At 52.2% G+C, this 13,659-nt stretch overlaps 1 protein-coding gene across 1 annotated transcript; it reads left to right on the top strand.

Moving 5' to 3' along the window:
- The first annotated feature begins 4,498 nt into the window (after positions 1-4,498).
- VPS18 (VPS18 core subunit of CORVET and HOPS complexes) lies at positions 4,499-13,051 on the top strand. Its single transcript, XM_081227106.1, has 5 exons — positions 4,499-4,924; positions 5,925-6,066; positions 8,246-8,337; positions 8,473-10,343; positions 11,158-13,051. Exons 1-5 carry the CDS (start codon positions 4,834-4,836, stop codon positions 11,881-11,883), a joined length of 2,922 nt encoding a protein of 973 aa, XP_081083232.1. The 5' UTR covers positions 4,499-4,833; the 3' UTR covers positions 11,884-13,051.
- The last annotated feature ends 608 nt before the right edge of the window (positions 13,052-13,659 follow it).

Raw genomic sequence — 13,659 nt, 5'->3', positions numbered from 1 at the left:
ACTGGGCTTCCCTGGTGGCACAGTGGTTAAGAATCCACCTGCAGATGCAGGGGACACAGGTTCGAGCCCTGGTCCGGGAGGATCTCACATGCCGTGGAGCAACTAAGCCCGTGTGCCACAACTACTGAGGCTGCGCTCTAGAGCCCGTGCTCCACAACAAGAGAAGCCACTGCAATAAGAAGACCACGCACTGCAACAAAGTGTAGTCCCCTATTGCCACAACTAGAGGAAGCCCCCGCACAGCAATGAAGACCCAACGCAGCCAGAAATAAATTAAAAAAAAAAACTACTTTGCAGCAACCTGGATGGACCTAGAGATTATCATACTAAGTGAAGTAAATCAGAGAAAGACAAGTATCATATGATACCAGTTATATGTGGAATCTAAAAAAAATGATACAAATGAACTTACTTACAAAACAGAAACAGACTCACAGGCATAGAAAACAAATTTATGGTTACCAAAGGGGAAATGTAGGGGGGAGGGAAAAATTAGGAATTTGGGATTAACATATACACACTACTATGTATTAAATAGATAAACAACAAGGACCTACTATATAGCACAGGGAACTCTACTCAATACATGGGAAAAGAATCTGAGAAAAAAATATGTATAACTGAATCACTTTGCTGTACACCTGAAACTAACACAACATTGTAAATTGACTATACTTCAAAAAAAAAACAAAACAGATCTACTATCAGCCTAAGGCTTCCTAGTCAGAAACAGTCTCAGATACTCTGAAGTAGAATAAAGAATGTAGACTATTTTGGGGGAATTTCCTGGTGATCCAGTGATTAGGACTCCAGGGGCACGGGTTCAATCCCTGGTCAGGGAACTAAGATCCCACATGCCCCACGGCCAAAAAAAAAAAAAAAAAAAAAAAAAAGAATGTAGACTGTTTTGCAATGAAAAGAAAAAACAAACTAATTACTCTCTTAAGTCAATTAAATCATTTCTTTTGGTCCAAGTCTTCATTCAGTCAACAATTACTACTATAGTTAACTTGTATTGAGCATTTTCTAGCTTTTGGCAGGCACAGAGTGACTTGCATAGTATCCTATAATACAATGCTACAAGGTAGATTTTTCTCCTTTTACAGATTAGAAACTGAAGCATGAGAAAGCTCATTCATGCAGTTGTTTAATAAACAAGTAGTTAGTGAATGCCTCACAGGTGCTGGGTCTCTTGGAGTAAATACCTGCAGGGGCCTCAAGCGCAACCATCCAGACTGAGCTCAAGCATGTGACCTCTGCTCCACCCCCACCCCACCCCCAGCTCCTCCTCCTCCCAAAGTTGTTACTGCACCATCTGCCAGGTGTCTCAAGAGCAGTCCTACACTGGCCTCCTCTCTGGCCTCCCGTCCCCCAGTGTTTAACGTGACACTGAGCTCAGTGACCCTTCCTCAGAAACGTCTCCTCAGAGCTCATCCTCTCTGATGTGGACTCCACCTAAGCCTCCACCCATCTTTCCAGAACCCACATCAGATGGTTTCATCCCCAGTCAAAACCTTCTGATGGCCTCAATAGCTTTCACAATGTGGCTACAACCGGTCCCATTTCTCCCACTGCCCTACTCCCAATGCTCCAGCTCCCCCCACACCCACCTGCAACATCACACTATCTGCAGGTCTTTGCTCTTGGTTTTCTTGAGGCCTGCTTAATGCTTTCCCTTTTTTACCCTTGGAAATCATACACGCACTTCAAGTCTTAACTCAAATTCATCAGCTTTCATACACCAGTCTTCTCCCTCCCTGGCCCAGCAGTCAGCCCTTACCTGTCTCATGGCAACTACCACATGGGTTTTGAGGGGTCAGAGCTGGTGGATCTGTATCTCCAGTTGTGAGTTCCCTAAGGCATCTCTGTATTCTGGTGCTCAGGAATGTTTGAGTTATTCCCCTCAGTCAGCTTCTGTTATGTAAAAGCAAAATGCCCATGCTTCATAATTAGGTGCCAGTAAAGATCGATGCAAGGAAAGCCATAGCAGTTATGAGGGAGAAGTTGTGGTCCAGAGAGGCTTCATGGAGAAGGTGGACTTGAGAGTCCACTGTCAGATTAAAGCCACATTTAGAGTTTACTGAGCACATGCTCTATGCTGGATTGTGCTATCACAAGGAGCTTTCACCTAGATCACCTCATTTACTCTTCAACACAGACCTACTAGGTATGCTTATATCTATTTCCATAGATGAGGAGACCAAAGCTAAGAGCATCAAATGCACACAGTGTCACAGCTACTGAGTGACTGGGCAGGAATAAGAAAGCTGGTCTCTGACTCTTACTCCAAAGTCCAGCCTAACATTAAAGAATAAGTATGTGTGGGGAAACTGCTGTAATCAACTCAACAGAGAGTATGTACTGAATCCGTAGCAAGCAAGGCCCACTTAGGCCCCACCCCATACATCTCAGAGAGCAGTGGAACCAAGAGGGAGACTCTGGGGACAGTGAGGAGGTGGCTGGAAGGATTGTGTGTCCCTGAGACACCCCTCCTATGCTAACCACTCCATGCAGGGGGACACTCTCTCTGCACAGTCCAGACCTGAGGATCCAGTTGTATACCCCTTCCCTCAGCTTGTACTGGCATCATGGAGAGTGTGGTGGTGAACCCTTCGGCATCTGCTTGGATTTGAATATTGCCTCCTGGCTTCCCCACTTCCTGGCCACATGACCTTGGACAAATTGCTCCACCATGTTGAATTTCAGTTCCCGGTTTCATAATGTGGGGAAAAGAGCAGTGCCTATTTCACAGCATTAGTGTGAAGGTAAGATGAAATAACAATGAATATTAGGAACTTACTGTGGCGCTTGGCACATCGTGGGTAACTCAGCAAAGGTATTTCTGGTTATTTGACCTCTGTCTGGACCTATTTGTATTTCCCTAAATGCAGCCGGCAGGTGATCTGGGGTGTAGCCTTAAGCACGAGCAGCTCCCAAGCTGGGATCACTATTCCCAGGGTGGAAACCTTCTCCCTACCTCCCAGCTCGGGCACCCTCCCTCTTGGGACCTAGCCTGCCGCGCAGCGCCCCTGGCGGTACAGCCGCGTCGTGGCCGAAGGTTTCGGGCGGGAGAAGCCAACCCGGGAGCAGCGAGGAGTTATGTTGGACGGCGAACCAGGCCGGGGCCACTGCAGGCCCAGAGAGCCTTCGGTGAGGGCTGGTGAGGGTCCAGCCCTCTGCGCCTATCAGGAAAGTTCGGCAAGAGAAGCATAACCACACAATGTACGGTGCACACCTGGACGCTTTTGAGAATACAGGAGGCGCGCTTAGTCATTACTCTTGGGCTACCCGTTAAAGCCAGGACACCGGTGACCCTGGCCTAGAGCCTTCACTTTAGCAAGGTAGCAAGACCCATGGGCCCCAGAAGGGAACAGACTCCGTCTGGGTCGCCTAGGCCGGTGGAAGAGGGAAACCCAACAGCAGTTGCACCCAAACCCTCACTGTTCCGCCTCTCTGGATTCCCCACCCGCCTCCAACATCTCTTGTCTCTCGTTCCTGCCAGGCTTTTCAGGCATTTCTTACCCGCTCCTGCGTGCTCCCACAGCGCTGTGGCCATGTTCCTGGGTACATGTCACAAGCATGGCTTCCTGCTGGCCAAGCCACCAGCTCTGCCACTTTCTGGAACTGGTGGGCCCCTGGATGTGGGAGAAGAGAGGTCAGTGCCTTGTGAAGGTAGGATTAAGATGGCGATTAGATTGAAGAATGGGAGGTTCTCTTGGGGACCTAGGGCAACGGGCTATTTAAAATTTTTATTTATTTTATTTAAAAAAAATTTTGGCAGCACTGGGTCTTCATTGCTGTGCACGGGCTTTCTCTAGTTGCAGCAAGTGGGGGCTACTCTTCCTTGCAGTGCACAAGCTTCTTATTGTGTTGGCTTCCTTTGTTGCAGAGCACGGGCTCTAGAGCGCAGGCTCAGTAGTTGTGGCGCATGGGCTTAGTTGCTCCGTGGCATGTGGGATCTTGCCGGACCAGGGATCGAACCTGTGTCCCCTGCTTTGGCAGGCAGATTCTTAACCACTGCGCTACCAGGGAAGTCCCCAACAGGCTGTTTTAAAAGGTGGGAGCGGGAGCTGGACAGAGAGGCTGAGCAGTCTTCTGAGGGAGGGAAGTCTGGGCCTGAAAGGTGCTGGGGACCCGCTCCTTGTCTGGGGCTGGATTGTGCTGGGCGGGTGGGGGAAGGGGGTTTGAGAGAGCTGGGATTGCCTCCTGGTGTCAAAGCCTGGAACCGCAGTAGGGTCCAGAAGGGAGGGGCTTGTGTTCAGCGGGGCCCGCCCACTACCCAGCTTGTCTACAGCTAGGACGTGTGCAACGCTCCCCCACCCGACTCCCCTCGAGAGCGGGATAGGCCTTGCCCAGCCCCCCACACCACCACCACCCCGGCCCCGCCCTCCCGCCGCAGTCCTCACCGCACCTCCCAGGGGCCGGCCTCGCGAAGTTCCTGCTGGAGCAAACGTGGGCTTCTGAGAACCCGGAAGTTACGTTATAGGCGCGCGTCCCGGGGGCGGGAGTCAGCTGAGCTGCTCGGGCGAGGTTGGAGTCACCTGAGATCGGCTAGGGTGAGCCGGTGATCTCCTGGGGGCGGGAGTTGGGCGCAGTACTGCGCCAGATTCAAGGGGGAGAGCTCTCCGGTCTTCTCGCTCTATAAGGCGAGAGTGAGAAGATCCTCAGGATTTTAAAGAGAAGGAGTCGGCGGCGGCGGCGGATTGCCAGGATCTGTCAGATCCCTGTCGAGGCTGGGGGGTCGCAGCTTCCAATCCGGGGAGACGGGGATCCCTGGGGGGAGCCCTGTTGTAATCCCTGGGCCCAAGACGGAGGACCCACAGGCCGGGCACCATGGCGTCTATCCTGGATGAATACGAGGACTCCCTCTCCCGCTCGGCCGTCTTGCAGCCCGGCTGCCCCAGCGTCGGCATCCCCCACTCGGGTAAGGGAAGTGAGGGCGCCGCTGCACCTCTTAGCTCTCCTGGCATCTGCAAGAGAGGAGCGGAGGGGGTGGCTCCAGGAGCTCGGGTTCACCTCCTGGACGTGCAGTCTGGGTCTAGGCCCTTGATTCTCCTCAGGCTCTTATGGCCCCCAGCTGGTGGATGGTCGAAGACTGAAAGCAGCAAGAGCAGCCGCGTGATCTAGGCCCTGCCACTAGAGTCCTTCTAAGAGGGAACTGGGACTCAGATAAGGAAGTGTCTTGCTTAGAGGGCCGCAGTTGGGGAAACTGAGAATAGGCTCAGATGAGAATAGGCTCAGATGAGAATAGGCTTCATCTGATTCAGTGTTGTCCCCACCAGGCCCCTTCTGGAGGTGAGAGGAAGAGAGTGGGCAAAGAACTGGTGAAATGGGAGTGTCGTAGGGGCAGGAGGGATGGTCCTAGAGGGAACTTTGTCACTGAACAGGGGAAGATGAAGTACTTTAGGCTTTTGCTAGAGCTGTGTGCAGCTGGGCATTGAGGGGAAATTTTTGCAGCAGTTTGTTAACCAACTGATTGGAAGCATTCCCCAAGGATCCCTCCGCCCTCATTCTTCTGGAGACTCACTGAGAGTATTATTGCATGGGCAAGGAGGAGGGGAGAGAGCGGAACTAGACTACTTTAGTTGAGCTGGGATTGCTTGGCCAAAGATTGATAAGGGAGAACACCCAACCCTTCCCCGCCGACCCCATTACCACTGGGAGCAGGTATATCATGGTGTAACAGCATCCCAGGGGTTCAAAGAATCAACCCCTCACTGCTTTCAGAGATGTGGGAAGAGCCCAGAACCCCTAATGTAGCCTAGGACTAATGTAGAGGTGATTAGCAAACTGCTTGATATATTGGTATTCAAGTGTTGGCTAACCAAGGTCCCGGGGTAGCAATATGTTGGGAAGGTGGAGAGGAATATGTTGCCCTTCCTCCCTCTGTTCCATAGCTAACCTTTCCTTGGCTCCTCACCTAGGATATGTGAATGCCCAGCTAGAGAAGGAAGTGCCCATTTTCACGAGGCAGCGCATTGACTTTACCCCTTCTGAGCGTATCACCAGTCTTGTCGTCTCCTGCAATCAGCTCTGCATGAGCCTGGGCAAGGATACACTACTCCGGTAAGTGAGGACCCAAAAGGTTTAGGAGTAGGGAGTGGATTGGTGGTATTTTGGAACTACTGACTGACCGGGCCGTTTTTCCACTCAGGGCAGGTTAAACAGTGGATTGGGAATTTTCAGGAAATATCCTATCCCTTCCTAAAGAGAACCAGTGTAGCATAGTGGACCTGGACTCTGAGCTCAGCTCTCCCACTTAACAGGGATGGAATCTTGAGCAAGTCACCCAGTCTTTCTGAACACGTCCCTTCATCTGTTAAAGACAGTACCAACCCACAAGTTAGTCATGTAGATAAGCGGAACGGTCTAGAGTCCTGAAATAAATCCACTATAAATGGAAATAAAATATCTCAATAAAACTGGAAATAAATAGTATAAGTAAATGGAACTAATATATGACAAAGGTGTCAGCAAAATTGTTTATCCAGAATAACCATCTGGGATGAAACACAGCTAAATCTCTGTATCATAAAAATGAATTCTAAGTGGAATAATTATTTGAATATAAAAAATAGTGTGAATATTAAAAGAATATTTAATAAATTTCTATGTTCTTGGGCTGAAGAGAGACCTTCTTACTCAAGCTAGAAAATCCAGAATCCACAAGGGAAAAGGTAGATAGATTTGACCACGTAGTGATTGCTGTTATGACAAAATAAAAATAAAAAAGCATATGAAGCAGGTCAGGACAAAAGATGGTGGGAAAATAATGTTTATCCACATGTGACTGAAGATTTACATTCCTGTTCCTTAAAAAGCCCTTAGAAATTAATAAGAAAAAGACAGTCCAGGGAATTCCCTGTGGTCCAGTGGTTAGAACTCGATGCTTTCACTGCTGGGGCCCAGGTTCAGTCCCTGGTTGGGGAACTAAGATCCCACAAGCTGTGAGGTGCAGCCAGAAAAAAAAAAACAAAAACGAAAAAAGACAGTTCAGTAGAAAAGGGAGGGTAAACAAGATAAACAAGCAGTTCACAGAAGAGGAACTCCAAATTTTCCAGTAAACATCTGAAAATAATTTTCAACCTGTGGGAAATGCAAATCAAAATCACAGTAAGATACCATTTTTTTTTAACCTATCAGATTAGCAAAAAGTTTAAACAGTAATATATGATGCTGGTGAAGATACACAGAGATGGACTCTCATACATTGCTGGAAAGAGTATAAATTGCCACCATCTTTTGGAAAAATAATCTGGCAATGTCTGTTAAACACTGAAATATCTATAACTTTGACCTGGCAATCCCACTTTGGGGAATACATACCATAGAAAGAAAAGTACCAGTTTGCAAAGGTATAGATACAAGGATGTTGATTCCAGCAGTATTTGTGGTAGGAAAAACTGGACCCAAGCTGCATATCCATCAATAGGAAAATGATTAAGTTATAGTTCACCCATAAAAGGGAATATTATGCAGTTACTAAAACAATGAGTTAGCTGTATCTGTTGACCCAGTGGGATGTTCATGAAATATCATTAAGTGAGAAAAGCAAATTATAATTAATATGCATACACACACATGTATACAATATGAAAATATTTTTGTAAAAACTGATAAAATAAGCTTGTTTATATTATGAACATGGAGAAAGATGTTAACATCAGTTTTTTTCCATTGGGAATAATAGGAGTTTGGGAAGAAAATCATTAACTTTTTCTTCATACACTGTTGTATTGGTTCTTTAGTTAGAATGAGCATATAATTTGAAAAGACTTTAGTAAGGGAAATACCTTAAATAGGAAATAATCTTAAGGGAGCACCCCTCAAGGTTATTGTGAAGGTTAATTGAGGTCATACTAGCTCAAGCTCTTGGCATGGTGCTTGGTATATAGAAAGTGCTCAGTAACCATTAGCTACTACTTGTTGTTCCCTTTTTACCCCAGCATTCTGGGATACCCCTGCCTATCTTCCTAGATGCACTGGAGGTATGTTGAGCAGAAGGAAAAGACTTCTGCTTAGTGACTTCTCAGAATGAAGTGGGGGTGTTCTCAGAGCTGAGCGTTCTTAAGGAGGACCCCACGTGTGTTTCAGAGTTCCCTTGGGATTGTATTCAGAATTTTGTGTGTCTGTGTAGATTTCAGGGAAGAAAGGCTGTGCCTTTCATCAGATTATAAAGAGGTCTGTGATTCAACAGAGGGATCTGCCCTTCTCTGGAGTGAGGCTGTGACTCTTGTCCCAACAGCATCGACTTAGGCAAAGCAAATGAACCCAACCACATGGAGCTGGGGCGCAAGGATGATGCCAAAGTTCACAAGATGTTCCTGGACCCTACTGGTAAGTGGTGGTAGAGTTCTGAGATGGGCGGGTAGGGGGTGGGGGGTGTTGAGGGTAGGTCACTGCCTGGGTGGGTGGGATCTGAGGGTGGGAATGGCAACATCCTCTAGGGTGCCATGCTCTCCCCCACTCCAGGCTCTCACCTGCTGATCGCTCTGAGCAGCACTGAGGTCCTCTACGTGAACCGTAATGGACAGAAAGTTCGGCCCCTGGCACGCTGGAAGGGGCAGCTGGTGGAGAGTGTGGGCTGGAACAAGGCCCTGGGTACCGAGAGCAGCACAGGCCCCATCCTGGTCGGCACTGCCCAAGGCCAGATCTTTGAAGCAGAGCTCTCAGCCAGCGAGGGTGGGCTTTTCGGCCCTGCCCCGGATCTCTACTTCCGTCCGTTGTATGTGCTAAACGAAGAAGGGGGCCCAGCACCTGTGTGCTCCCTCGAGGCGGAGCGGGGCCCTGAAGGGCGTGGCTTTGTCATCGCCACTACTCGGCAGCGCCTCTTCCAGTTCATAGGCCGAGCAGCCGAGGGAGCTGAGGCCCAGGGCTTCTCGGGGCTCTTTGCTGCCTACACTGACCACCCACCCCCATTCCGGGAGTTCCCCAGCAGTCTGGGCTACAGTGAGTTGGCCTTCTACACCCCCAAGTTGCGCTCTGCGCCCCGGGCCTTCGCCTGGATGATGGGGGATGGTGTGTTGTATGGCTCGTTGGACTGCGGGCGTCCCGACTCCCTGCTGAGCGAGGAGCGGGTCTGGGAGTACCCAGAGGGGGTGGGTCCTGGGGCCAGCCCACCCCTGGCCATCGTCCTGACCCAGTTCCACTTCCTGCTGCTGCTGGCGGACCGGGTGGAGGCGGTGTGCACGCTGACGGGGCAGGTGGTGCTGCGGGACCACTTCCTGGAGAAGTTTGGGCCGCTGAAGCACATGGTGAAGGACTCCTCCACGGGCCACCTGTGGGCCCACACCGAGCGGGCCGTCTTCCGCTACCAGGTACAGCGGGAGGCCCGGGATGTCTGGCGCACCTACCTGGACATGAACCGCTTTGACCTGGCCAAAGAGTATTGTCGAGAGCGGCCTGACTGCCTGGACACGGTCCTGGCCCGGGAGGCCGACTTCTGCTTCCGCCAGCATCGTTACCTGGAGAGTGCCCGCTGCTACGCCCTGACTCAGAGCTACTTTGAGGAGATTGCCCTCAAGTTCTTGGAGGCCCACCAGGAAGAGGCGCTGGCCGAGTTCCTGCAGCGAAAACTGGCCAGTTTGAAGCCTGCCGAGCGCACCCAGGCCACGCTGCTTACTGCCTGGCTGACGGAGCTCTACCTGAGCCGACTCGGGGCCCTGCAGGGTGACCCTGAGGCCCTGAACCTCTACCGGGAAACCCGGGAGCGTTTCCGCGCCTTCCTAAGCAGCCCCCGCCACAAGGAGTGGCTCTTCGCCAGCCGGGCCTCCATCCACGAGCTGCTCGCCAGCCACGGGGACACAGAGCACATGGTATACTTCGCTGTGATCATGCAGGACTACGAGCGCGTGGTGGCATACCACTGCCAGCATGAGGCCTACGAGGAGGCCCTGGCCGTGCTGGCCCGCCACCGCGACCCCCAGCTCTTCTACAAGTTCTCACCCATCCTCATCCGTCACATCCCTCGCCAGCTGGTGGACGCCTGGATTGAGCTGGGCAGCCGGCTGGATGCCCGGCAGCTCATCCCTGCCCTGGTGAACTATAGCCAGGGTGGCGAGGCCCAGCAGGTGAGCCAGGCCATCCGCTACATGGAGTTCTGCGTGAACGTGCTGGGTGAGACTGAGCAGGCCATTCACAATTACCTGCTGTCGCTCTATGCCCGAGGCCAGCCAGCCTCGCTGCTGGCGTACCTCGAGCAGGCTGGGGCCAGCCCGCACCGGGTGCGTTATGACCTCAAGTACGCGCTGCGGCTCTGTGCTGAGCATGGCCACCACCATGCTTGCGTCCACGTCTACAAGGTCCTGGAGCTGTATGAGGAGGCTGTGGACCTGGCCCTGCAGGTGAGCCAATGAGCCTTGACCCTGTCCAGGAGAGGGGCCTGGAGAGCAGTAGCTTCAGGTGCTGAAGGGTCAGAGGGACACTGTGGCTAGGGGGTGCTGGCTTCTCTCCCAGAGAGGAACTGTAGTATAGAGGTTAAGAACACAGACTCAAGTCAGGGTTTGAATTCTGGTTCTGCCTCTTACTAAGCTGTGTGACCTCAGGCTGGTTTCTGAACCTCTCTTTGCCTCAGATTATTCAGACGCAAAATGGGGATGATGTTACAGTACTCCCCTCACAGGTAAGTCCTGCATACCTGCTATAGCCACAATTGCAGAAGGGGAAAGTGCTGAGTTGCATTGCTCAAATCATGAATTGTCACCTGTGTAGGATTGTGTGAAGTGCTATTTAAAATTCGAGGAAATTCCCTGGCGGTCCAGTGGTTAGGACTCTGCACTTTCACTACCAAGGGCGTGGGTTTGATCCCTGGTCGGGGAACTAAGATCCCGCAAGCCACGCAGCGAGGCCAAAAAAAAAATGGAATTCCTGGGTCTGAACCCAGGACTTAACTAAATCAAAATGTCTGTGGGTGGGGCCCAGAAATCTGTATTTTGGATATGCTCCCCAGGTGATTTGTAAATTCACTAAAATTGCAGGCCCACCATCATAAGTAACATTTGCGTAGCTCTGACAGAGGCAGGCCCATTACTGAGACAGGTTCCTTCCCAGCCCCGAGAAGCCCCGTCTCACTTGCTGCCAGGAGTGCTGGGCCTCTGTCTTTCCCACAGACCCTGTCCTGAGTGGGGCCTGACCCTAATGCTCTCAGCCTCCCCACAGGTGGACGTGGACCTGGCCAAGCAGTGTGCTGACCTGCCCGAGGAAGATGAGGAGCTGCGCAAGAAGCTGTGGCTGAAGATTGCTCGGCATGTGGTGCAGGAGGAGGAGGATGTGCAGACGGCCATGGCCTGCCTGGCCAGCTGCCCCCTGCTCAAGATCGAGGACGTGCTGCCTTTCTTCCCTGACTTCGTCACCATCGACCACTTCAAGGAGGCGATCTGCAGCTCGCTGAAGGCTTACAACCACCACATCCAAGAGCTGCAGCGGGAGATGGAAGAGGCCACGGCCAGCGCCCAGCGCATCCGGCGAGACCTGCAGGAGCTGCGGGGCCGCTATGGCACCGTGGAGCCCCAGGACAAATGTGCCACCTGCGACTTCCCCCTGCTCAACCGCCCTTTTTACCTCTTCCTCTGTGGCCACATGTTCCACGCTGACTGCCTGCTGCAGGCCGTGCGGCCCGGCCTGCCGGCCTACAAGCAGGCTCGGCTGGAGGAGCTACAGCGAAAGCTGGGCGCCGCTCCACCCCCTGCCAAGGGCTCTGCCCGGGCTAAGGAGGCCGAGGGGGGCACTGCCACCGGGGGGCCCAGCCGGGAACAGCTCAAGGCTGACCTGGATGAACTGGTGGCCGCTGAGTGCGTGTACTGTGGGGAGCTGATGATCCGCTCTATTGACCGGCCCTTCATCGACCCTCAGCGCTACGAGGAGGAGCATCTCAGTTGGTTGTAGGAATGTGTCAACCCCGATAGGTGGGCAGGCGGTTGGGGGCTGTCCCTTCTTGGGAAGGCCACAGCGTCATCTGTCCTTGGTCTCCTGGAGGCTGCTGGGCTGGGACTGTGGTGGGGGGAGCGGAATTATAGCTGTTGTCCTCGAGGGGTGAGCTATGAGTGCATTCTGCCAGCTGCCTGTGCTGTTCTTCAGGGCTGCCTTAGAGCTGCTGTTTTGCCAGGCCGTCAGCTTGCTTCCCAGCAGAGGGCCTTAGCCTGGAGAAGTCAGAATTCTGACCCCATTACCATCCCCCCTGCGTCTAACAGCTCTTTCTTCCTTTTCCCTCCTCACACACATCATGTTCTCTTTCTGGAGCACTACCTACCATTATTCCTCTTCACTCTGTGGCTCTTCTTCTTCAGAAGCCCTCTCTTCTGTTGGCTTCTAGGTCCCACAGGTGAAAAGACAACCCCTCCAAGTCCTGGGCATGGGGTGGGGGGAAAGGTGGTGCTGATGGTGGGCATGCTCTTGTGCACACTGTCTGGGACTCCAGTGTGAGGGGTACCCTGGGGCAGAGGGCCTCACGGAGGACAGTGGGAGATGGTGATGGCGTGGAGAGCATTAAACTGTCTGCACTGGTGACTGTGGAGTTGATGGCTTTGTGTTGATGCTGGGCAGAGTGGTGTGTCAGTGATCTCCAAGAGGGGCTAAGGTGTCACGGGGAAGCTGCCAGCGCTTGGCCCTTGCTCCTTTTCCTGGAGATGTGACAGGATGATTTTGCCATTTTCTGCTCACTTCTTTGCCTTCCACTGTATCCTTTCTGACTCCAGGCTTCGGTTGGGAATTAGGGCCCACCCTCCGAAGTCTAGGAGCACGGACTGTTCTTCCCTTTGGCCAGCAGGTGGTGTTGCTCCCCACAGAACCCTCCACACTCCGGCAGCAGGGGGCGCTGATTTCTCAAGTCACTTTCTCCACTGGTGCTTCCTTGGTCTATTCCCTCCCTAGTTGTTCCCAGGAGTTTTCTGGTAATCTCCACTGCCTAACCATAAATCTAAGCCCCTCATTCTTCCTCCCTCCACTGGCCCTTACGCATGCTGGATTTTGCTTGCCCCTCTCTTTGCCAGCCTGCATCCCTGCCTTCTCAACTTCTGCCCAGTTTTGATACTGCCCTACCACTGTCTGGCATTAAACCATGATTTTTTTTGGCCAAGCTGTGTGGTATGCGGGATCTTAGTTCCCTGACCAGGAATCAAACCTGTGCCCCCTGCATTGGAAGCGCATAGTCTTAATCACTGGACCACCAGGGAAGTCCCTTAACCATAATGTTGAGGTCCAACATGGAGGCGAGACGACCACTGCCCCCATCCATGGCATTTGGCAGATACGTTTTCTCCCCATCTATCTCCTTTGACCTGCCCATCCCCCCAGCTTACAGTTCTTTAGCTGTGGCTCGAGGCTAAGCCCTAGGGAGTCCTGAAGCAGGGCCTTCCCGTGACATCAGCTGAGCACCCTTTGCTCCATGGACTGGTGTTCACAGTCCACTGCCCAGGTTTATGGGTGTGGTCTATCAGCCGCCCAGACTGAAACAAAATAACAAGTGAGTGTTCCTGGAATCAGGCTGGGGTCAGGTCACCTGGCTAGTGACTGCAGGCCTTTCTCTTGCCCCTGCAGCCTAATCCTCTTCCAAGACTTTTATCTTCTGCAGCCCTGGGAGAATCTTGCCCTGTTTATTCTTCTCCAGGCACTAGAACAACGGGGTCTCTTCATGGCCCCTGCCAAGGGATAGGGCCAGAAGCT

Source organism: Mesoplodon bidens (genome assembly GCF_964165515.1).
Source record: "Mesoplodon bidens genome assembly, chromosome: 3".
NCBI lineage: Eukaryota > Metazoa > Chordata > Mammalia > Artiodactyla > Ziphiidae > Mesoplodon > Mesoplodon bidens.
The sequence above is the reverse complement of the archived record's forward strand: the minus strand, read 5'-3'. Positions and strand labels throughout refer to the sequence as shown.

What these genes read in the sequence shown, in the direction of transcription:
- VPS18 (XM_081227106.1), top strand. Translation starts at nt 4,834, where the DNA reads ATGGCGTCTATCCTGGATGAATACGAGGACTCCCTCTCCCGCTCGGCC. An exon ending in CGTCGGCATCCCCCACTCGG is followed by an intron (nt 4,925 to 5,924) that starts GTAAGGGAAGTG and finishes CTCCTCACCTAG; the next exon opens with GATATGTGAATGCCCAGCTA. An exon ending in GATGTTCCTGGACCCTACTG is followed by an intron (nt 8,338 to 8,472) that starts GTAAGTGGTGGT and finishes CCCCCACTCCAG; the next exon opens with GCTCTCACCTGCTGATCGCT.